Source organism: Pempheris klunzingeri, chromosome 21 (genome assembly GCF_042242105.1).
Source record: "Pempheris klunzingeri isolate RE-2024b chromosome 21, fPemKlu1.hap1, whole genome shotgun sequence".
NCBI lineage: Eukaryota > Metazoa > Chordata > Actinopteri > Acropomatiformes > Pempheridae > Pempheris > Pempheris klunzingeri.
Genome location: NC_092032.1, coordinates 16,641,338 through 16,665,377, shown reverse-complemented (window position 1 = coordinate 16,665,377; position 24,040 = coordinate 16,641,338). Strand labels below are relative to the sequence as shown.

Sequence of the window (24,040 nt, the reverse complement as noted above, 5' to 3'; positions counted from 1 at the left end):
GTTTTAAAAGGTGACTTTCTACAACGCATACTCCAAACTACAGTAAGTGAGCAGTCAACAGATTCAGCTTTTTTCTGACTCTTATGACAACTGATTGCACATAGGTAAAATGGTTTTTAAAAAAAAAAAAAAAAATTACAACCATGAAACAGAGAAGCAAACAGAATCCTAATCATTACCGTGCATTCATTTGTATGATGGATCTGACTTTAGGAGTTTCTCCACATTCAAAGGAAGCAATTCAGCACGCACGACATTCTCAGTTTGTCGACTTCTGCTGTGATAAAACTGAGCTGTTCATGTGTGTAACTCTACAGACTGAAGCCCGACACGGCGATGTGCTGAGCGTTGTTTCTCGCCTCAAAGTACGAGGTGTCTGTTTCGTCCTCTGGCTGAGGAATGAAAGGCATCGGCTGGTCCTGCAGGTTGTCCCAGTCCAGGCCCTCGCACAGGGCGTGACACTTGAGTTCTGGTGGATGTTCACACAAAACGATCAGAAGCGCACTTCCTCATTGTTTCCTATGATTAGATTTACTGAAACTGGGTGTTCATTTCATTATGACACATTTCCTGGATTACAGCTCCATAAAAAGCCTCAATTCTTCTTTTTTTTTGACGTTTGAGCAAAGTTCACAAACATAATTTAACAATATGTTAAAAACTGGGATACGGGCCTGCTGTGTTTCGAAACATTAATACAAAACAATCTTTAACAACATCAGAAAACTATGAGAATTTGGATTTAGTTCTAGTATACTTTATATTAGATCACATAGGTTTTTACATTTGAACTGCAATGCTCTTGTACTGCAGAGCTTTACTGACACACTTTATTAACAGCATTTTGGCTCTCTGATCTTTATCGGAAAAAAAATCGTGAATTTTATGAATGCCTGAGGACCGACAATGTTTTTAGACAGACAAGTGTTTCTCACCCTTCAGACCAGCTCGTTTTGTTGCGTCCATGGTCAGGAGGATTTCAATAGCATCTCTTGCGTTTGCAGACAGTTCCTCCTCTCCCTCGGGCCAGGGGATATCTGAGGTGGTAAAAGAAGCAACAAAAGCACTTCATTAAAGTCATCAATGCATTTGTTTCAGCTAAATCTGCCAAACTGTGGATATAAATATGCAACAACAGGCTTGTGGATCATTACAGCCAGACTTTATGTCAACAACCTGTTCTTGTAAACGCACCTCTGTTGAGAATATTCTGGAAGACCAGCTGAGGCATCTCGTCATTGAAAGGTGGCACACCTGTGAGGAACTCGAAAAGACACACACCTAGCGCCCACCAATCCACCATGAAGTCTGGATGGGGGGGGGCAAAGAAAAGTCACATTTAATTTCATTTAACACTTTCCCCTGTGATTCCTGTTAGAGGTGCACTAAGAGTGCTGCGGTGGCAGAAGCAGGGACTAAGTTAGGTTGAGGATGGAGGGGTTCAGGGTCTGGGTATAAACTTTACTTTGATGAGACACATTTGAAAAAGCAAATCTCCATTTAGGAAATATCTGTCATTACCAAACACATTGTCACTTTTCAATTCAACATCTAACACACATCAACTTTGATCTTTGCGCCTAAAATTGTAGTTAAAGAAATATTTTTTGCTTCTAGAAGGATTTAAAATCACAATTACCACAAGCATTTATTATCGACTTCTGATGAATAAGATAAGTAAATACTGCCACAAAGGATCATTTGTGTCACAAAGACTGTTCATGAATCCAAATAGCAGCGATCAAGCACAGAAATGGCATTGTGCAACTGCCAGGAGATATTGCCCTCAGCGTGTTAACATTTGAAATGAATGAGCAGCATGTCAGATCAATAGGTTATTATTAGCTGACATTTTGCATGTCAGTGTCACAGCAAATCGACTATGTACCAGGATTACCCCCCAAATCTACAGATTTTAAAAGCACAAAAACCCTTTTGTCCAATTCAAAGCACACCAGCCTCAACAAATCTGATTCCTCACCTGTTAACAGGAGTGTTAGTTCAATGTTAATGGTTTCATTTTAAACCTTTATAAATCACACATTTAAAATGCTGCCCCCCTCCCTCTGATCAGGCCCGCAGTTTATTCACCAATCCAAAGGGCAGAAACAGAGCCAGTGGGGAGAGGGAAATGGGGCAAGAATCAGCTCACTTCCTCGAGCGTATTAGCAGGCTGGGTAATCATGCGAGCTTGCTTGCAAAAACAGCAATATCATTATAAACTTACCATACTCACAACTTCCTGAAACTTAAAGAGAATGCCTGTCACAACGGCTGCAATACCAACCATCCAGTGTCAATACCATCAGACTGTGTTTGGCTATTTTTTTTTTTTTTTTGCTTCAATTGTTGTGGTAATTTTGAATTTCATTTTCTTACCATGTGGTTTTCCCAAAAGAATCTCTGGAGCCAAATAGTCAGGAGTTCCTAAAATGGGTGCACCCTCAACAGGCAGCGCACCCCTTCTGACACTCTTTGGAGTCCTGAAAGGGGTATGAGAGGTCGACATGGGCTGAGGAGTCTGACGTGGGAAGGAAGTAAAAGGAAATGTGAAAAATGGCACCACAAAAATTGAATGACACATAATCCAATACAACTTCCCTTCAATAAATTGTCAAATTTATGCCGGTGCAATACAATTCAATACACCACCAAATATGGCCTGAAATGTTATCTGTCTCAAAAACCAAAGTGCAGGACCATGTTTGATTTGATCTGATGATGGCGCTAAAACAAGTCAAGGGGATCAGCAAACTTATTACAGTTCATCCTGAGGACTCTTTGCGTGCTGACCTGGTAGAGAGAGCTGTTGGAGTTGGGTCTTTTCTGCACCGGTGTTGCTGTGCCAGACGCAGAGCAATAAGGAGCCGTCGTGGACACGTCCATAGCGTCAACAGACCCGATGCTGAATCGGGACACCCCAGACATGTTGGAGCGGTTAATGGAACTGCAGTAGCTACGGAAAGCTACAACATTTCGGGGCTTGAGGAATGACGGGGACTGTGCAACACCGCAGGCCAGATCAGGGAGTCGGTTAAGAAAGGAACACTGAGATTCACCTCTGCGCCCAAAGGTGCCGAGTTTGGGGGTTCCAGCAGGAAGAGCAGATGGAGTTTGTGGGAGTGATTCTGTGATAAATGAGTCTTTATTTTCCTCCTGCTCCTCAGTCGAATTCCTGATTATGGAGCGCTTGTTTGGCTTTAGGGACTCGCGGCTGTCTATAGTAAGCGACGTCTCGTGCACAGACCCATCAGAGTCGAGGCTGAGGCTCCTGCAAATGTCGTTCCCTGCAACTGGCGATGTGAAACTCGATTGTGGCGAGTCTTTGGCTCCATCTTCAAACACATCCTCTGTTGGCTCTTCCAGTTCACAAAACAGACTCTTGGCCACAGCAATGGGACTGGAGCGCTTCGGGCCGCGGTCTTCGGCTAACCCAATCCCTTCAGTGGAAGCCATGAAGTCACCTATTTGGATGGCGGAAAAGGTTCCTGTCAGGCCGGTGTGAAACCTCACAGTCTCCTCTGGAATCTCGTAGCATCTCTTATAGTGTGCATTACTCTTCTTGGTTTGGATCTCCAACAGCTCTGGACTTCTCTCAACATCAGAAAACGTCCTCTTTACAGCTGAGCCTGATGGACAGAAATCATCCCGAGCTGTGGAGTGAGGCCTCTTTTCTGCAAGGTGGTCTGGGCTTGACTTATTTGACAGACTGCTGGTGGCCTTGGCAGGGACGCTTAAGGTGACAGGTTTTGTGGACGCACAGTCCTGCTTAGGCCCTTTGCTCTCTGAATGCCCAGTGTGTTCATTTTCTTTCTAAAGAAGAAGGATTACAGGAAAATTATTGTCACAGCAAGGAATAAATCAATCTGAAAGACAGTATAGGAACTGCCTATCTATCTATCTATCTATCTATCTATCTGAGCTCTTGTACATCACTACAGACATTATACTCAAGAGGCTAAAATGTCTGCGATGGGGAACAATTCTAACCTGCAAAAACAGCACTTTGAGTAAAGTCACGGATATTAAATAATGTAAATTAAGATTTGGGGGCAACAAAGTTGGTCAAAACTCCCTTAAAACATAACATTGTTCAATACGTCACAAATTGCATACAGTTATAGGTTTATAACCACCGACCTCCTCACACTCCCACAGGGGACTGATGCCACCTTCAGTGTCGGTGGTGCTGCCTGCACTCATCGTCTCAAACCTCTTCCTGGTCTTCAGCAGTGTGGGAGTCAGATTTTTAGCCAGGGTATGAGGACTAAACACGACGTTATTTGGTCCTGTGGAGACAATATGGATAATCCAAAATAGTTGATGTATTTAACAGACGTTTTCATTGCCAAGATCTCCTGTGTTAAGCACCAGCTTTTTATAAATGATTAAACAATTCTTACATAACCAGAAATTCCACAAGTTTATTGGATGACTGGTGTTTTTTAACCTGGGCCCTATTTTTCTTTTTTTACAGATTGAGTTCAAAACAACCGGCAGGTACAAAATGTTTTGGAAATGGTCCAGTAGTTCACCTCAGCAGGCAGACGTAAATGGGTTGCAGTGGCTGGAAATGTAGTGCTTTGGCGCACCTGCACCAGTCAAAGCCATATTATTTAGTACCCCAAAGAAAGGTCTGTTATGTCCCAATATATATCAATAATATAATATAATATATATAATTATACAAAATGATATATTCAATTTCAGTATGCCCGAAACACCTGTGTTCTGCAGGGTAAAATTATTGTTTTTGTCAGTGGAGTCTGGTGGCTTTGAAACTACTGAATTCAATGAAATGTAATGAATAAAAGAACACAACAAAAAGTCAAGAGTATATCTCACAGCTAACTAACATGACATACCCATTTTCCAAGGGTAGTGAGACGGAGAGCGCAGCTGATCTTTTTTCTTCATCAAGGGAGAACCAAGAGAGTTATTCTTCGGTCTTATTTTGCCACAGGACATGGGACTGGACACAGCAGATGCGCTGCAGTGACGCTTGCCTTCTCCTACAGGTGTATTCTGTGTTTAATAAAACAAAAAAGGAACATCGTTATGCAACACAATGCATGCAAACAGGTCATTTCTCCACGCTAAATAGGTGTATGTATAGAAATTCACTTACAAATCCAAGGGAGCTGATTAAGGAGAGCACTTGACCCGGGGTGCGAAAGTAATCTTTTGTTGGTTTAGCCAAGGATGGAGTGGTGAGGATATCTGTAAGACTCAGCTCTGAAAGGCGTCACAGAGATACAATAAAAGTATTATTAACATTACAAGTCATGATGGTCACAAGCACAATTTCTCCAAGTGTAAAGCTGGTGGGGCTTCATACCTCTGTCCAGCTTGACTTTAGAAAGGCCGAAGTCTGTTAGTTTGATGTGGCCTCCATTGGATATAAGCATGTTGTCTGGCTTCAAGTCCCTAAAATGTCAGATAAATTCAAGGCCACATAATAAGTCTCAGTGTAATACACATTCAACAGCAGCTAAAGAAAGGGTAACACAGTACCTGTGGATTATACCATGCCGATGGAGGTAGTCCAAAGCAAGCGCAACCTCTGCAATGAATTTTACAGACATATCCTGGTCGAAATAGCCATAGATGTGAAGCAGAGATTTGACATCTCCCCCAATGAGGTATTCCATTACCTGAAAGCGACATAAAAATTAAGCCACACAAATAATAACTGCACAAAGTAGTTACTGTACACGTGTGTTTGTGCATTTTGCCACTAAGTTGTACCAGATAGATCTTGGTGGCTGTCTGAAGGGAGTAAAACAGGTGAACCACGAAGGGGCTTTTGCTCAGAGCAAGTGCATCTCTCTCTGCCTTCATCTGGCCCGTCATGTTCTTATCAACCATGTCTGCTTTCTTCATCACCTAAAGAGGAAATAACACAAAATTAAAGTATTTTAAACTAAAATGAATCTAATTAATAGGATCCAAAGCTGTCAAAGACCAAACAGGCTCACCTTAATGGCATATAATCGCGCATTGCACTTTTTCCGTGCAAGGTAGACCTTGCCGAAAGCACCGCGGCTGATGGGCTTCAAAACGACGAAATCCTCGATGGAAGGAGGTTTAGGAATATCCACCCGTTTGTCGTGCTTTTCATCTGCGTCCATGTTATAACTAGTTTTCTAATGAGGAACTGGGTTGGGACTGTAACAGCCAGGTTAGCTCAGAGTAAACATCTGCATGATTGAACAACAGTCTCGGGTTTGTTTTGAAATTTTGAATTGCACTGCTCTTTCGCGGGGTCCTTGGGCGTGCGTCCTTTTTAGTAGTACAAGCAAGTGCCTGCGTGTAAAGCATGAAACGATCTTTCCTAATGTGCCATATCGTCATGAATTAGCATTTGCTTTCAACTGGAAAACTATCAAGTACATCACTGTCTTTCAAAGAGGTAGTTAATGGACCGAATTTATATTTTTGATATCTTCATTTTGATATCAGGCAGTCAGGGCCAGGCACGAGAGGTAAAAATATAAATTGAGTGATAACAGCTAAGCTTATTTTTCGTGATAAACACATGTTGTAGTTCAATTTTTGTAATATATCAAAATCAATATATTTTGATCTGATTTTAATAAATTTGCGGTTTAGGGTCCACTAGTGATGTAACCAAAACGTCAACGGCGCAGCGACGTTCTCACAGTAACGCGACCTGACGTCATTTTGTAGTTCATTTGACCTCAGTTACCGGAGAATCCATTTGCCGTTGTTAGCTAACGTTAAGCTGGTCAAAGTTGTATAACAAGGGAAACAAAAGGAGCCGGCTGCCGGGAGGACGTTTAAGTCACACTGAGGGTCTCTCCTCATACAGCCACCCTCCAAACTCTGATTTTTAATTATCATTCGGCGAAAATGTTTTCACTGGCCGGGTCGTTGCAGCCTCAGCAGGTAAGCCGGCCGTGTCAGCCTTTAGATTTAGCTAGCTAATATATGCTCTTCTGTTAACGTATCTGTCTTTTAATTTTTAAAGTCAGCGTTGCCAGGGACATAGTTTTATGGGACTTATAGCAACACCAAGCTGTGTCTGTTGTTGTTTATGCCACGTCTTGTCTTACAGTCAATGACACTTAGCTCAGCTAATGTTAGCATAAGTCAGCGATACATTTCTCCGTTATCAGCCCATGCTTAACGCGACGCCCCGACGTCTTACTAAGCTGTTTGAAATCATGAAACCCAGGCAAGCTTTGTGTTTTGTTCCTCACGATTTAATAATCGTGTGATACGCGTTGGAAGAGTTAAATGTAATGTAAACTGAAGGGTGCTAACTTAAATTTCAAAGAGTTCATGTTGTGTAACGCATGCTTCTGACGTCAGAGGGCCATACTGCCCTCAGTATGGAGTCAGCTTGAATAACAGTGACATAACGACCCTCCTCTGGAAGATTCACCTGAAATCCAAACAACTAACTTTAGCTAAGTGTTTAAACATGAACTCTTGTGAGTGTTTAGTTCATATGATGCATGTAAAGATGTGTTGAAAGGCTGTCATTCACCCTCCTGTTTGTGACCCTGCCAGATGATACTGCCCCTCAGCCAGCTCATCAATGCCCTCCACTCTCTGAAGAACTCGGCCACAGCTTCAGTCCAGACCCTGCACAAGGACTTCATCCCAGAGCACAGCTCATTTCTAAAAGAGGTGAGATGGACACCACAGGTACACCATATGATTCAATGAGAGAACAATACATAATCATCAATGACTTTGATCTGTGTCCTACAGTGTCCTCACATACACAGATTTTTTTTTACATTATTGGTAACACCAGTTTTATTTCACATCAGTATTTGTGAGGGAGGGAGGGAGGGAGGGAGAAGCCCTTCTTAACTGAATTTATTCTCAAGCTGTTTTAAATTTGCTATTCGTTCATCCAAAAAGTAACCCTGTGGGGAAAAAAGGATTGTAAATTAGGTTAAGGATGCATGTCTGTCGTCACCTGTAGCATTTTCTTGAACACACTGTGTTAAACATATATACACATTTTTAAATGTGCCTAAAAAAAGGGTTGTTCAATTTTACACTAGATAAGAAATGTATTCTTAAGCTGACCAGAAATATACACGACAAATTATTCTTCACATCCTGGTGCACAGAAGGTCTAACTTGCAATATGTCTGTCAACATCTTAATGTCTTTTTTCATTAAAGGCTCCTAAAAGCCAAGACATTGTAATAATGTGAATTTAATAGTAATTGTCACAAAGGTATAGATGACCTACTATCCTTCTTCCGTAGCCCACTGTGAGTCTGAAGGATCTTGGCCTGTCAGAGATCAGGGTCAATCAGCTGGATGAGCTTGTCAGCAGGTTACTGCCTACACCAGGACCAGAAGAGCCTCCCGCAGTTCCCTCAGTATGGAGGACGAGTCACGTTTCTGCAGACAGCTTCTTTCACAACAAGCATGGTGAGCAGAAAGGCCACTCAGCTGTATTGTTTTCTCAGAAAATATCCCCAAAGCTCACTTTATTCAAATCTGTCATATCGAAGAGCAGTTAATTTGGAAAATACATTTTCTGCGTTTGTAAATATATCCTGTAAAGTGAATCTAACCTTTTGCACTTTTTGTCTGATAGGGTTTTCACATAGAAGGTTGGGGGTTTTTGGCTCCCCAATTTTCCACAGACAGTACCACAGACCTCTAAAAGAAGTTTGCTCAGAGTTACAGTTTTTACCAGGTAAGAAACAGACTTTGAATACTTAACCAGCCATGTTTAAGTTCTGTATGTGTCTGAATGGCTAGACATTTAGGGTAATATTTAATCCTTTTGGTTTTTCTCTTGTGTCTCTATTTAGTGTGGGTCCAGAGTCGGGGTTTCAAAACACTACGATCAAAAACCAGACGAATGCAGTCTGGCTATGACAATTCATCTGAGTCTGAGCCCTTCACACCAGCCTTCATGAAGGTCAGCATGTTACTAGTCCAGCTGTTTTCACATTCTGTCTAATCGAAAGATAATGCAGTGTTTCCACCGCATGGTGAGGCGCTACTGTACTCAACTCAATTTTATTACCAGGTACTTCATTTTCTACTGCAGGTAGTGCCCCCTCAATGTAGGTGGTAGTCTTTGCTGGTCATCATAGCGATGCTTCATAAAACTGCCGGCGTCGCCAGGGATAGAGTTAATGTTTTGAGTTTTATTGGACTCATAGCAACACAAATTGTGACCTTCGTTGTTTATTTACTGCTAAATCTTCAACTTCAGTGCTCACCTTTCCCTCTGCTCTCTTCGCATTCACCAACATTCTCTGCTGCTCTCTCTCTCATGCTCAGAACATTCGCTCTGCACACAGCGTACCTCTGCCCTATTCCTTTAAGGGAGGGAAAGAGAGGATATCGAAGGGATTGTGTCCTTCATACATCTGCACTACGGCATGGTTTTGCAGGCATCCATTTTCTTAAAAAAAATCTGAGTTTAGTGAATTTAGTGACGATTTCCTCTGACCAGTCTGCAGTGTCTTCACATCACCTTGTAGTATCACCTCGCTTGCTTGGAACCTTGACAGAGGTGTTACCAAAAAATGTACAAGGTACCAAGTAGTGCGCACAACTGTTGCCGCTGGGAGAACTAGTCCAAGCGAGTAGAGCGGGCACCGTGCGGTGGAGTACCACCTATTGGGGGGACCTATTTGTGAATGTGCACATAAAACATAAAGAAGTGAAAAGCTTAATAACCAACTCTCCCTCTGTTTCCATCACAGGGAATGTTTCAGAAGGAAAAGGGTTTAGAGGCACAATCACTGGATCAACTGACGAAACAAAGGAACCTACCAGAGAATCAGCAGGAGGCTTTCAAGACCGGTTTCACTGAGGGATTCATGAGGTCTCAGGCCTTCACTCAGAGAACACAAGGCATGTGGCAGTGCTGAATTACAGAGAGGTTCATACGACTGACATAAAGGCCTCATGACTAATGTTTGTCTCTTTCTCTCTGTTTTGACAGACATGCTGAGGAGAACCAGGTTGATCCTGTTGGTCCTCTTAATTGTTGGCATTTATGGATTGTCAAGAAACCCGTTTCTCTCTGGTAAAGGCTCGTTTTCTGATGCTGGTTTGTTTCAGTCTTTATTCCTTTTCATGCTTGCAAATCAACTCACAACTCTGCACGCACACTGCAAATAGAACCAAGGTTGTTAGTGCCTCCAAGGGCCTATTTAGCCCAGTTTCAGGATAAATATTGGATGTAATAAGTTTTCAGTGTGTAACTTCTTCCTGAAATATGATCTGTCCTATGGTGTGCATGTAGAGTTTGTCTGACTATTCTGCTACATGCCACTATGTAGTAATACTTAAATATCTATATCAACTGAGTATGTTTTCATGCCAGTGAGCCAGAAATGTTCAAAAAGTCGGAGGCGATAAATGTGGAGAAAGCAGCAGTGACATTGTCTGCCATTGTGGGACACTGTAAATAAAGTAGTCTTCTCTGATGTTGCTGTACTGAACCAGTTGTTTTGGGATTTCACAGTGAGGTTCCGCACCACATCTGGTCTTGACTCAGCAGTCGACCCCGTCCAGATGAAGAATGTGACATTTGAGCATGTGAAAGGAGTGGAGGAGGCAAAGAATGAATTGCAAGATGTTGTCGAGTTTCTCAAGAATCCTCAGAAGTTTACTGCTCTGGGTGGAAAGCTGCCTAAAGGTATTGTATTTCATATTTTCTCCACATCTTCCATTTCCCCTGTTTTTATTGGATCTAATACACAAATCTGCCAATTAGTCTCCGTCCTGCACTTTACCCTAACGTGTGTCCTCTGTTATCCTCTCAGGGATCCTCCTCGTTGGTCCCCCAGGCACTGGAAAGACTCTGTTAGCACGGGCTGTCGCTGGGGAGGCCGATGTTCCTTTCTACTACGCTTCTGGGTCAGAGTTTGATGAGATGTTCGTGGGTGTTGGTGCGAGCCGAATCAGGAACCTTTTCAGTAAGTTTGCTGGATGCAAGAAAGTGTGAGTTACCAGTTGAGGATGTATCCAAGCGACTGCAATCTCTCTGTTTTTTGTGTTTTGCAGAAGAGGCAAAAGCTAATGCTCCCTGTGTCATCTTCATCGATGAGTTGGACAGCGTTGGTGGAAAGAGGATTGAGTCCCCCATGCATCCCTATTCCAGACAAACCATCAACCAGCTGCTGGCTGAAATGGATGGGTCAGTCTTCTGGCTTTTACAATTTGAAAACTGCATAGTGTCAATAAAATGTTGTAACTTTTTCTTCCTATTCTCAATGTTTTGGTATTTTACAGGTTTAAACCAAATGAAGGTGTCATCGTTGTCGGTGCTACAAACTTTGCAGAGGCTTTAGATAAGTAAGTTTACATTTAATCACACACAAAAAATATATAATTATATTATTACATTCTATATTTCTTTCTGCCTAGACTTTAATTTGCTTTAATTAAAATATCCTATTGCTTCAAATAAGGCCAGTCCACACATTAAGTAGATGCAGTTCATGTATACAAAAGTGTTCCAGTGTTTTACCTCCCACTCTGTAACCTTTGTTGTCTGTAAGATGCCTCGAGCTGTTTAATCGTTGTTGCTTTGGCCTATTTTCGCTATAACTCTGTCTGAGTGGAACCACGTCATGTACACAAATAAAACACACGCTAAAATATACATTAATTATATAAAATTGATATAAATTAAAACCACTGACCTGGTTTTATACCAACTACACCAAGACAACAAATTTAAGTCTTACTGCTTTACATTTTTATGGGAAGTTAATTAAAATGTTTTGAGAATTGCTCCTAGTGTTAATTTTCCATCTGTGCAATGACTGTGAATTAAACTTGAGTAAAAGGGGAAAAAACATGTCACAGTCCTCAAAACTAAAATTCTCACATGTTCTCTTCTTCTCACAAACCTTGCATCTTCATTTCATTATTCACAGTATTACAGGACACTGCGAGCATAGTTTCACAAGGCAGTTGGTTTTTAAAGAAATCTAATTTGTTGCTACTTTGCAACTACCTTTCAGTGCTCTGGTAAGGCCAGGAAGGTTTGACATGCAGGTGACAGTCCCCCGCCCTGACGTGAAAGGACGCACTGAAATTCTCAACTGGTACCTCGCCAAGATCAAAGTGGACCCCGGTAGGTCTCAGTGTAAAACATTCAACAATATTAAGATATAAATATGATTTTTAATGTCACAAAGCAAATCTTTCAGGTTGTATTTCTTACTTCACTCTTATTTGTTAGTATCTTGAAAAAAAGTTTTTGGAAATGTATCAGTTGTAACTGTCTTAAAAATACCATTGCTATCTCTGTGAAGGACACTATTTTCTGCCCCCCCCCAACACTGATCACCTTTCTAAAGAAGGCATCTTCTATTGTTTTTTGTTCTTTTACAGCTGTGGAGGCTGAGATAATTGCTCGGGGCACAGTGGGCTTTTCTGGGGCAGAGCTGGAGAACCTGGTCAACCAGGCAGCCCTGAAGGCAGCCGTGGACGAGAAAGAGATGGTAACAATGAAGGACCTAGAGTTCGCTAAGGACAAGATCCTCATGGGTGAGCACACTCAGTGTTTAGATCTGCTCCGCACCCCTCACATCAACATCACATGAGACCGCTTACTTGGACACTCTGTATTTATGAGACGGGAAGACTGTCTCAGAGAGATAACGTGAAGGAGAGCTTTTGTTTTAATCACTTAAAATCCTTTTTTGTTTTCTATACCAGGCCCTGAGAGGAGGAGTGTTGAAATCGACAAGAACAATAAGACCATCACAGCCTACCACGAGTCCGGCCATGCCATTGTTGCCTATTTCACCAAAGATGCAATGCCCATCAATAAGGCCACGATCATGCCTAGAGGCCCGACTCTCGGCCATGTGAGTTCTTCTTCTGGCCCCACAATATACCTCACACTCAAATACCATTTGTGTCACTTTATGTTAAAACCAAAGCTAATCAGTACTGTTCCTGTCCTCAAGGTGTCCATGCTCCCGGAGAACGATCGTTGGAGTGAGACGAGAGCCCAGCTGCTGGCTCAGATGGACGTCAGTATGGGCGGTCGCGTAGCAGAGGAGCTCATCTTTGGAGACGACTACATCACCACCGGTGCGGGGATAACAGAACTCGATTTATTTGACTCTTTGGTGTCATTTCTGAACCAGAAACACAGTTAAAGATAAAATACTCCTCCCGTATTGTATAATTGGAATATTTAAAAAAAATTCAGAGCGGTGGATTTATTACAAAAACATAATTTTGAAAAGTACTGATAAAAAGTATGTACTGATCATCTGGATGAAGTGTTTTCAGTTGTGATGACTTAAGAACCACCAGACAAACAGTGAAATATTTAAGTACCTGATAATGTTAATCTTAATGTCAATGTTTTCCTGTTGTTGTGCCATTTTAGGAGCATCCAGCGACTTCGATGGGGCCACCAAAATAGCAAAAATGATGGTGACCAGGTTCGGCATGAGTGCCAAGGTGAATAGAAATTCAAAGTTATGTGGTTGATGTGTGGACATTTTGATCCTTTCCACTAACATAGACAACAGTTGAATGAAACAGTGCTGTTACTGTACACACAGCTGCGGGGCTGGACCTTTATTTACAGTATATACACCAAAGTGTTTGCACAAAGTCAAGTGTAAATGTGCATGTGGATGTTTTTATTGTTTTAAACACGCACATTATTTATTGTACTTCCTTCTATGTCATGCACACCTGTTATCTAATCATGAACTACTTGACATGACAGTAGCTCATTTCAGTGTGTCTCCAGTTACAGACTGTGACACTGATTTATTGTGAAGTTGGAATGAGAACCTGCTGATCTCTAACTTTACTGTAACATATAATTACACCTAAGACAATGAAAATCTGTCTCACCCTGGACTCTCACAGTTCAGAATGATTCTTTAACTACTAATGCATGAGAAGATCTATTGTTTATTCAACCTAAGGGTGTAATTTGTGTTATGTTTCAGCTTGGTGTCATGACCTACGGTGATGTAACCAAGCAGAGCCCCGAGACACAAGCTGCCATTGAACAGGAAGTCAGGGCCTTACTTAAGGTGAGCTCTCCTACAACGCTCTCTATTGGCTGTGTTTAATTTACAGATCTATCAATAGAGATAATTTATAACACCTCTTTCTTCCTCGATATCTAACTGACCAACCTTTCTCTTCCACCCAGGACTCATATGAACGTGCTAAAAGCATCCTGAAGACTTACGACAAGGAGCACAAGACGCTGGCTGATGCCCTGCTAAGATATGAAACTCTGGATGCTAAAGAGATCAAGATGGTGCTGGAGGGAAAATCACTGGACCACTAGATACCTCAGATATTTTAAACTCTTGTATCATGTACATAGAAAGCTGTGCAATTGTGCACAGGCCTTTTGGAGGCCTTGTATTTCATTTGATGTATCCCTCGTATTATCAACGCGAAGATGACACTGAAATTATTAAGTTTCACCCCTTTTGACATTTTTATAATCATTTTCATTTCAAATTTTTGAAGCCCATCACAGTTTAATTGGATGAAAATAAATCTTTGCTCTCCACAAGTTTGTCTGCTACAGTTCACAAAGATGTTTGAGGTTTCGTCAGGGACTCGTTGTCCTCTGCTCTCAATACAAATGACTTCTGTAGAAGTTTCACACATCAAAGTCATGTTTGGTCATAAGGTCATAGGGCAAGTTAATTTAACAAAGATTATGGTTATTTAAGGTGAGGTAATTTCATCCATGTCTCATTTTAAATTTGTACAGACTGGTGAACACCATAGGACCTTAAAGTACCTCAATCCAGACTGAAACCATTGTAGCAGGAATGTCGCTGTTCATACTAGAGGTTTTTTCTCTAAATGATGTCTTTCACTTGCACCTACCATATGTTAAATATTCTGTGTGTTATTTATTTAAGTGCCCAAAAGCGTGCCGTCTTTCTTTCTAATTAGTGATAGGCCCTCATGCCCTATTCTAAGCTCAACTGTAACCGATAACTGAGGGGAAATGTATATAGACATAAAGTGTGTTTGGCTTTGTGCTTATGTTTGTTCCTTTAGACAAAGGCCTTCTTGAAGCTCAAATAAATGCTTCTCTTACTCATGAATGTGTCAATACATGACTCAAATCAATCTGGGCAGCTCAACAAGCTGTAGTCTGTAGCAGAACATTGGCATATGATCACCATGTAGAGCTAAATGATTCCTTATTTACATATTCAGCAAACTAACATTAGCATTCATTTTGTCTTGTGTGTTTGGCTACCTGATGAATGTGAGTTGAATGTTCACTTCTCTTTTGGTCTCTGCCAACTCCTGAGTGAAATAGCTGTTAATATCTTAACATCAACACAGATGCTCTGCTGTGTTCGGCAGCTAGCTGCTAACTTCACCTCAATGATGCCATGTCCATAAACATCCACAAGGTAAAACATTAACTTCTTCCTTTTCGAGATGAGGCCACAGGTCAGAGGACCTAGAAATCTGCTGGTCTTAAGCAGGTTCTCAGGATACACTGTGAATCTGCAGAAGAGAACAAAAGCTTAGGCTGCAGCCTTTAAATTATCTTAACTAGTAATTAGTGTGTTTAGTTCCAGATGAAGCCAGCTAACATGCATCAATCCAGGGCATTGTTGTGTCCTCTTGTCCATTTTTCATTGGCTCCTGGCACAATGTTTATAAAGGGCAGGAGGTAGAGCAGCACTAGTTACAGCAACCACAGCCGGACATTTAGCTTCACTATGGAGAAGCTTGAAGTTTTGTTTTGGCTATTAAAATAAAAGCAACGTCACAGGGACAATGGAGGACACAGAGGATGACATAGCCGTCATCGGGATTGGATGCAATTTCCCTGGAGGTATGATTAAATTAAGAAGCTGTTGCAAGCATTTAGAATTTGAGTTAATTTTTTCCAGTTGTCTCAAGGCAAATCACAAGCATTGTGGTCCATTTTATTTTAGGGGAAGGGTTGGACAATTTCTGGAGGGTTCTGTTGGATGGAAAGAACTGTGTTGTGGATATTCCAGCAGAGAGGTTTGACACCACATGTTGGTTTGATGCTCATGATAGCAAACCTGGAAAGACACAGACAACCAAAGCAGCTCTTATTGAAGGGTAAGCATTATCTGTTTAGATTAAGACCAAGCATTTCTGTCATGGTGACTGTGAAGGGTAACAGGGTTATGATACAAACGGACAGCTGAGGACAGTTCAGTGATGCACAGTACAGATGTACAGTACAAAGGCTGGAGGAGTGATGAGACAGACAATGGTCAAAACTGGGAAGTCAGTCCAAATAGTTAAATTAATCAAAAGAGAGGATCATGCAGAGGTTCAGACAGGCAGGTAACAGGTTTCAAAATGAAGACAACAGCAACAAAAAGGCACAAGACACATTAACAGAAGTCTGACAAGGAGCAATGGATCTGGGCTGGTATATATAGTGAGTAGGTGATGAGGGAATGAGATGCAGGTGAGGCGGCGGATGAGGAAGCCCATTCAACTTAAGAGCAGATGAGGGAAGTGGGATCTGGTGTGTGGACGGCAGTTAGCTGATGGGGAAAGGAGGGAAAGTCCGAGGGCATCTGGTGGACAGCTTGAGGATGGCAAGTTGGAGGAAAAGTACATGGCCTGGGAGAAGCGGGGCTGGAGACGGGGACAGAGCAATGCAGGGGGCTGAGGATGAGAGACTGTGATTGAGAAATCCTTCTGCTGAGAGATGTTTGAATTATGACGGATCTGCTGTTTTTATATTTCAGGTTTAATGAGTTTGATCACAAGTTTTTTGGCATTACTGAAGCAGAGGCTGATTTTATGGACCCTCAGCAGAAACTCCTTCTGCAGTGTACATACAGGGCATTAGAGGATGCGGGAATGGCCATGGAGAGCATCAGTGGAAGCAGAACTGGAGTCTACATAGGTGCCTACAAAAGCTCTATGATGCACTTTAAATAAAAAAGCACAAATTGATGATGCATAAATTGTAACATGGTCTGTTTTTGTAATGGTGTTGCAGGTCTAATGAACAGGGATTATGAGATGCTCCAAAGTAACAGTTCTTCTACAACAACCCACTACAACAGCACTGGGACAGCAATGAGTGTGGCTGCCAATAGAATTTCTTTCACCTTTAACCTCACAGGCCCTTCTTTTGCCATTGATAGTGCCTGTTCTTCATCTTTGGTGGCTCTGCATTTAGCCTGTCAGGCTATAAAACAAGGTATGCGATTCTCTTTTCACTACGTGCCTAAAAAGCAAGCCAGTCAAATCATCACATTTAAATGTTCCATATTTCACTTGTCACTTTCTTTTTCAATTAGGAGACTGTGAGATGGCTCTGTGTGGAGGTGTCAGCTGCATCATGGAGCCAAGAGTGTTTGTTGCTCTCAGCAAGGCCAAGATGATCTCACCTGAGGGGACCAGCAAACCTTTCTCCAACAGAGCAGATGGTTATGGCAGAGGGGAGGGCTGCGGTGTGGTTCTCCTGAAGCCACTGAAAAACGTAAGCAAGTACTGGGTTTATATTTTTTTTAGTCATTTCACATCATCATTAAATTTGATAATTAATTTCCTGCTGATGGTGTGATTTTTCTATTCAAAGGCTTTAAAAGACTGCAACAAAATATGGGGCATCATAAGCAAAACAGCTGTCAACCAAGATGGTCACTCGGTCTCTCCGATCACCAAACCGTCAATGACTCAACAACAGGAGCTGCTGGAAAGAATCTACTCAGAGTCTGACCTTGCAAATGTCCAGTACATAGAGGCACATGGGACTGGAACCCCAATTGGAGACCCCATAGAGGCAGGAAGCATCTCAAACGTCATCGCTAAAGCCAAACCTCCAGGTTCAGGGACACTGCGGATTGGCTCTGTGAAGGGCAACATCGGACATACAGAATCTGCAGCTGGAGTGGCCGGACTCATTAAGGTACTCTTAATGATGAAGCATGAGACCATTGTTCCCTCAGTTTTCTACTCTGAAGAGACTGCCAGTGTAGATGTAAAAACTCTGCATATAAGTGTTCCGATTAAAGTGGAAAGATGGCAGACAAATGGGCAAGTAGAAAGGGTTGCTGGGGTCAACAGCTTCGGGTTTGGAGGCACAAATGCACATGTGATTGTAAGAGGGTACAAACAGACCACCATTCCCACACAGATCCTAAAAGGCTGTGCAAAACTCTTTGTAATATCTGCAGCCTCTGAGGAATCGTGTATCCTGTCCATCACTGACACCCACCAGAGGCTTTGTAGTGATGAAACGGTTGACTTACAGGCACTGTCATACACTTCAGCATGTGGACGGAGTCATTCTAGACACAAATATAGGAGGGCCTTCCCAACATCTTCCCTCATGGATTTAAAACATCAATTGACATCTGCACTGAAAACACCGGTTGAGTCAATAAGGTCTGGAATGAAGGTGGTCTTTGTGTTTTGTGGAAGCGGGGTAGCCTACAGGAGCATGTGCAAGCAGCTCCTGAGGGAGTTTCCTGTTTTCAGAGATAAGGTCAGAGAAATTGAGAATCTTTTCCAGAGTCATAACAGCATTGGCATCATTCAGTGGCTAGCTGGTGAGTACGATAATGATGATTTTAGCAAGCCAAATGTCGCTCAGCCTCTTCTTTTTGCAATTCAGGTTGGCATTGTCACTCTGCTAAAGCACTGGGGTGTCAAACCTGATGCCGTGCTCGGACACTCTGTCGGTGAGGTCGCTGCAGCTCACTGTTCTGGTCTCTTGTCTCTTGAGGATGCTGTGAAGGTGTTGTACCACCGCAGTGCCCTTCAGAGCAAGGTCACAGGGGGGAAAATGCTTCTTGTTAGTAATGTGGCAGTAGAAAAGGTTTTAAAAATCCTGCCAGTCTTCTCTGGGAAAATTTGTGTCGCAGCGTTCAATAGCCCCCAGTCCTGCACTCTGTCAGGGGATGCAGGTGCTATAGACATCGTCCATCAGAGGCTGAAGACTGCATTTACAGAGAAAAATCTCTTCCTCCATGAGTTAGATGTACCAGCAGCATACCATAGCCACATGATGGATCCTATACTAGATGACATTGAGAAAAATATTGATCACTTGCATGCCAACAACAACGAGTGCAAACTCTTCTCAACAATGACAGGAGACAGTTGTTCAGATGGTGACTTTAGAACAGGCAGGTACTGGGCAAGGAACATACGAGAGCCTGTTTTATTTGAACAAACACTGCGTGTTGCCATTAAAGATGAGCAATCAAGGAGAAATGTGGTCTTTGTGGAGATTGGACCTCGTAGGGCTCTTCAAAGAAACATACAAGAGACTCTGGGAGATGATACCATAGTTCTTTCCTCTGTCCAGCCAGAGAGAGATTGTGATACAATCTTATCTACCGTGGCAAAACTATTTGAACTGGGCATCAGTGTGGACTGGCATCAATTCCACAGAGGTTATGAGACTTTGCCCACAGCTCTTCCAGTCTATCAGTTTGTCAACACAAAGAAAGAATTGAATTTTGAAGCTGCAATAAAAGGTCAATCATCTGCTTTCTTTCCCCATATGCTCATATCCCAAACAAAGCAAGATAAAGAGTACACGTGCAACCTCTCATTAAAGAGTGCACCATATCTTTGGGAGCATAAAAGCAATGGTATTCCCATTGTGCCAGGTGCATTCTATGTCGAACTAGCTTATGCCTCAGTAATGGCAAGTTTAAGGCCAAAGAAACCAGTTTGTGTGCTCCAGCTCAGCGTGAGATTTGAGAGAGTCTTTGCACTGACCTCAAACTGTCATCAGTTGAAAGTGACACTAGACCATGCAGAGAATGAGGCTTCATTTAAAGTACATTCTTCTGCCGCAACACATACCTCTGGCACATACAGGTGTACAGTTGGCCAACCACTGTTAGAAGAACAAACCATTTGTCTTGACATGATCTCCCGAAGGTGCAATCTGGTCATGAAGAGAAAAGAGATTTATTCCATCCTTTCTCACGCAGGGTTTGAATATGGCACTGTCTTCAAACAGCTTGATGATGTGCATTTTGGAGATGAATTCAAGGAAGCAGTGACAGCAATCAAAGTCCCATGTGAACTTCTAAAACACCTTCATGACTATTACATTCACCCCGTGTTGTTGGACTACTTCTTACAAATGAGTGCTGTGGTAGCTGTTGGCCGGCTAACAGCCAAACAGGGCTTCCCTTCAGCTATCGGCAGTGTGGCAATATCAGGGCCACTGCAAGAGGAAATGGTCATGTACTTACGAGCCACTCGAGAGACTCCAGACTTCCTCGATCTATGTGGTAGCTTTTCCACCACAGACGGCCATGTACTGGTGGAACTTAAGGGAGTGAGGATTACATTTTTGGACAATTGCTCAAATGCTCTTCAGTCATTTTTCTTACACAATGAAATAATTGCAATTCCTGACAAGACAAACATGCAAATTTGCCAAATAAAAGCAGTAGTTTTTGAAGACAAGCTTGGCATTGCTAAAGGAGTTAGGCCATACACACACCCAGAGTCAGTATTTGTGGAGAGCAGAGAGCACTGGATGGCAGATGAAGTCCGACATGTAGTGTTGCACTCACTTAACTCCAGTGTGGATTTGGAAAATGTTCTCTTCATTTGGGGTGCAGAGGACCTCAGTCACTTGTCATCCGAGAGGATGCTGGACTGCTTGGTGACTTGCTGCGAGCTATTTCGCCAAATTGTTTTAGCCTTAAAAGAGAGCAAACGATCTTGCATCATCCGCGTCATAACCTATAGATCGACAGAAACGATTGTGGACCATGTTGGTCCTGGTTTTGTGCTGTCTGGCATGACAAGGGCTTGTGCAGCAGAGGTGGCGGATCTCACTTTTCAGCTGATTGACCTCGCATCTGTGACCAGTGAAGACATTCAAACGCTGGTTCATGTAATGAACATCTGCAAACAACAAGAGGTCATGATCAGCAATGGGCAAGCATCAACAACAAGAATAGCTCGGACCCCGATGATAGACAGGGCTTTATGTGAAGGTGATCTCCATTCAGTTCATCTGAGCAACTTTGTTTTACAAACATCTGATCCGTACAGAGTAGCTCACTTGTCCGCCATCGCCACTGACACAAATGCAAATCCTGTCCAAGAGAAGTCAGTTGAGATTCAGCTCACCAATGTGTGCGTGCATTCATCAGATTACTTTCCTGTCACCAATTCACATTTGAACTCCGGTAAGACAATGTACTGGAACAAGTGTACGTCACAGAATCACAAGCTTATTGCTTTAGATTTTAGTGGCACTGTAACAGCTGTCGGGAGGGATGTTTATGATCTAAGAGTGGGAGATCATATTGCTTCATGTTATCCAGTAGCTGCCACAGCGAAGGTTATAATCCCTGAAGGTGTGTGTTACAGCACAATGAGACTCCCGTTTCTGAAAGAGACCCCATGTGTGTCTTACTTCATACTGGCATGGGAGATCCTGCAGAGAATGCTATCTAGGGTAAAACAACAGCACAGAAAGCTGGTCATTGTCTCCTTGAGCCCGGCCTCTGCTCTGATGAAAGTTTTGGCTCTGACAGCAAACAGATCTGGCTGGAATGTGTCCTCTCTACCACATTTCAGTGAAGAATCTCTGCATTTTGATCAGACTCGTGCATTTGTTTTTCTGCCCCCATTTGATCACTCTTGGCAGGGGATGTATGACATTGGTGGTCCTGATAGACACATTATTTTTGTATGTAGTAATCCTCTGTCATTCTCACTCTCGGCAAACATGTTTGCAATGAAGAGTGAACACGTGCATGTACATAAACTTGATGTGGCTGAAGTTCTCCAGAGAGCCAATCTGCAAGTACAAAACAGAAATATCTCTAATTGGCTAATGTCATTGGGCTTTGAGAGAGTCTCTCTACCTTTGAAAAGGGAGACTTTTCAAACATCAAACACAAAAGAGCTTCAGACCAATGCAGATGCTGAGTCCTACTTCACAACAAAGACAGTGCAGCAAGTTGTTCTGGATCACAGAGAATGCGATTGTCCAGTGTCTGATATCCCGTTGCTTATGAGTCCTGGACAACTCTTTAAACAACACTGTGTTTATATTGTAACTGGAGGGCTCTCTGGTTTGGGACTTGAGACGGTAAAATTCATTGCCCATAATGGTGGTGGTTGTATCGCAACACTCTCTAGAAGAACTCTGACTGATGAAATGCAGTTGGAAATGGAACTCCTACAGAGAAGATACAACGTTACGATCATGAATGTCGTGTGTGATGTTTCTATGTCGATGCAGGTAGTGGGTGCAATCTCAAAAATTGAACAGAGATTCTCCTCTTGTCCAATCAAAGGAGTGTTTCACAGTGCCGCAGTATTACATGATGCATTGATTGAAACCCTTGATCAGTCCCTCCTCCGGAAGGTGCTGCAGCCCAAAGTAAATGGGGCTCTAAACCTTCACTATGCAACACTCCACAAGAAGCTGGATTTCTTTGTGTGCTACTCCTCCATCTCGTCATTCATTGGCAATCCCTCACAAAGTAACTACGCAGCAGCCAATTCCTTCCTCGACACGTTCTGTCATTATCGGAGAAACCTTGGACTTGTTGGACAGTCCATCAACTGGGGTCCGCTGAACCTCGGACTCTTGTTCAACAAAGGCCATTTCCAAAAGTTTTTGGAAGCAAAAGGGATGATGATAATGGATGTATGTGATGTTCACGAGGCACTTAAAATGTGTCTACTGATGAACAGACCACAGCAAGTCATATGCAAGTTCAACTTCAAAAACCTTAACATTCATGTACTTTCACAAAATGCATCCCTCAAAGAGCGGCTGTCAGCTTTAGTCGAAATGGAGCTAAAAGATGACATAAGTAATGATATGAGGGTTCAGCATTTGTCCTCCACACATGTAAATGTGAGAACAATTGTCAGTGACATCAGCAACATATGCGTAGATGAGCTGGATGATAACTCACCTTTGTGTGCACTGGGCATCGACTCGATGTTGGCCATGACTCTGCAGAATAAAATTTTCCAAGAGACAGGTGTAAATGTGCCTTTGGTTAGAATACTGGATCCCAGCAGTACACTGGCCACTTTGGCAAATATTGTCATGAATAATGTATAATTGAATGGAATACATCAAATAATACTTTGATCCATGGAATCAATGAAAAGACTTTGAGATATCTCAAGTTTTTGCAGAGGGACTGTACTGTTTCACCTCAGAGGTATTGTTCTTATTGCAGTCAAATGGAATTGAATTTCTTTGCAGTAGGCGTGTTTACACAACCCCACAATAATCTTTCAGAGTTACTGCATGTTACACTTGTTTGTCCACTGACATCCTTATTCAGTCACAATTTTTGTGCTGTACTACTTTCTTGTTATTAGCCTGATTTTATTTTTATTTCTTCATGCCATGAAAGTCCACTGTCATTGTCAATGCATTGTTTGGATGATGCATTTCTCTACTGTTGTTGTTTGCTTTGTCATTTGATATGTCTAATTGTGATGTTGGTTAAATGTAGAGTGCGTATATAGCAGCTCTTGTGCCACAAAGACTTACTACGAGTGGCACAGTTAATGTTGAGCAGTTCAAAATTAAATTTTTATTTAGCAATATTTGCAATCTTTTAAGCATAATTTATTTTTGGAAGTGTGAACAAATGAAATGGGTGCTCATGATAAACTGACTTGGCTGCATTAATTTGGAGCCACTCCGGATAATTTTGTTAAATGCTACAATAAAATCTCAATTGTGTAATCTGTGTGAAGGAACAGTTGTGAATAAACCACCATTATCAAGTGCATTGTGAAATTTACTTAAGTATTATTGTCTTGTCTTTGAAGAAACAAAACAAAATAAAGTCACACATGTTGCCAAGATAGCATGTATGATTCATTGGGATCACATTAACCACAATGATGAAAAAACTGTCAAAACTCCTCAGAATATTCAAATAACCAAATCATTTGCTTAATTGTGATTGTAATATTGTCTTAGTAGGAAAACAGTGCTATAGGTACTAACATAATAGATTACTGTATCTGTTTTCATCATATTTGAATGCACTGTCTGTCCTTGTGGAGAACAAAGTCT

At 42.0% G+C, this 24,040-nt stretch overlaps 3 protein-coding genes across 4 annotated transcripts; 2 read left to right on the top strand and 1 right to left on the bottom strand.

Annotated features, from left to right (window-relative positions):
- Positions 1–121: 121 nt before the first annotated feature.
- On the bottom strand, positions 122–6,131 carry mastl (microtubule associated serine/threonine kinase-like). The gene is made up of 12 exons (XM_070853065.1): positions 5,979–6,131; positions 5,749–5,886; positions 5,515–5,654; positions 5,339–5,427; positions 5,129–5,235; positions 4,866–5,025; positions 4,141–4,289; positions 2,794–3,813; positions 2,380–2,521; positions 1,195–1,308; positions 936–1,037; positions 122–469 (listed from the first exon to the last, which is right to left on the bottom strand). Exons 1-12 carry the CDS (start codon positions 6,129–6,131, stop codon positions 312–314), a joined length of 2,472 nt encoding a protein of 823 aa, XP_070709166.1. The 3' UTR covers positions 122–311.
- A 569-nt stretch (positions 6,132–6,700) lies between these two features.
- On the top strand, positions 6,701–15,079 carry LOC139221267 (ATP-dependent zinc metalloprotease YME1L1-like). Of its 2 annotated transcripts, none has more exons than XM_070853196.1 (18): positions 6,701–6,909; positions 7,537–7,656; positions 8,253–8,421; positions 8,591–8,692; positions 8,811–8,920; positions 9,717–9,867; positions 9,959–10,042; positions 10,484–10,657; positions 10,785–10,937; positions 11,026–11,158; positions 11,254–11,316; positions 11,991–12,103; positions 12,364–12,519; positions 12,691–12,842; positions 12,945–13,071; positions 13,376–13,449; positions 13,953–14,039; positions 14,162–15,079. In XM_070853196.1, exons 1-18 carry the CDS (start codon positions 6,874–6,876, stop codon positions 14,300–14,302), a joined length of 2,145 nt encoding a protein of 714 aa, XP_070709297.1. In that variant the 5' UTR covers positions 6,701–6,873; the 3' UTR covers positions 14,303–15,079. The 2 variants fall into 2 exon arrangements, with proteins under 2 accessions (XP_070709297.1, XP_070709296.1); XM_070853195.1 differs by having other exon boundaries at positions 9,959–10,066.
- A 695-nt stretch (positions 15,080–15,774) lies between these two features.
- On the top strand, positions 15,775–23,065 carry pks1 (polyketide synthase 1). Its single transcript, XM_070853353.1, has 6 exons — positions 15,775–15,832; positions 15,936–16,089; positions 16,734–16,894; positions 16,991–17,194; positions 17,295–17,476; positions 17,576–23,065. Exons 1-6 carry the CDS (start codon positions 15,775–15,777, stop codon positions 23,063–23,065), a joined length of 6,249 nt encoding a protein of 2,082 aa, XP_070709454.1.
- The last annotated feature ends 975 nt before the right edge of the window (positions 23,066–24,040 follow it).

Coding starts and splice junctions, on each gene's coding strand:
- mastl (XM_070853065.1), bottom strand. CDS start 6,131: ATGGACGCAGATGAAAAGCACGACAAACGGGTGGATATTCCTAAACCT. Junction 4,290..4,865: donor TCACTACCCTTGGAAAATGG/GTATGTCATGTT, acceptor TTGTCTCCACAG/GACCAAATAACGTCGTGTTT. Junction 2,522..2,793: donor CCAACAGCTCTCTCTACCAG/GTCAGCACGCAA, acceptor TTCCCACGTCAG/ACTCCTCAGCCCATGTCGAC.
- LOC139221267 (XM_070853195.1), top strand. CDS start 6,874: ATGTTTTCACTGGCCGGGTCGTTGCAGCCTCAGCAG. Junction 11,159..11,253: donor CTGCTGGCTGAAATGGATGG/GTCAGTCTTCTG, acceptor GGTATTTTACAG/GTTTAAACCAAATGAAGGTG. Junction 11,317..11,990: donor TTTGCAGAGGCTTTAGATAA/GTAAGTTTACAT, acceptor ACTACCTTTCAG/TGCTCTGGTAAGGCCAGGAA.
- pks1 (XM_070853353.1), top strand. CDS start 15,775: ATGGAGGACACAGAGGATGACATAGCCGTCATCGGGATTGGATGCAAT. Junction 16,090..16,733: donor AAAGCAGCTCTTATTGAAGG/GTAAGCATTATC, acceptor TTTATATTTCAG/GTTTAATGAGTTTGATCACA. Junction 16,895..16,990: donor CAGAACTGGAGTCTACATAG/GTGCCTACAAAA, acceptor ATGGTGTTGCAG/GTCTAATGAACAGGGATTAT.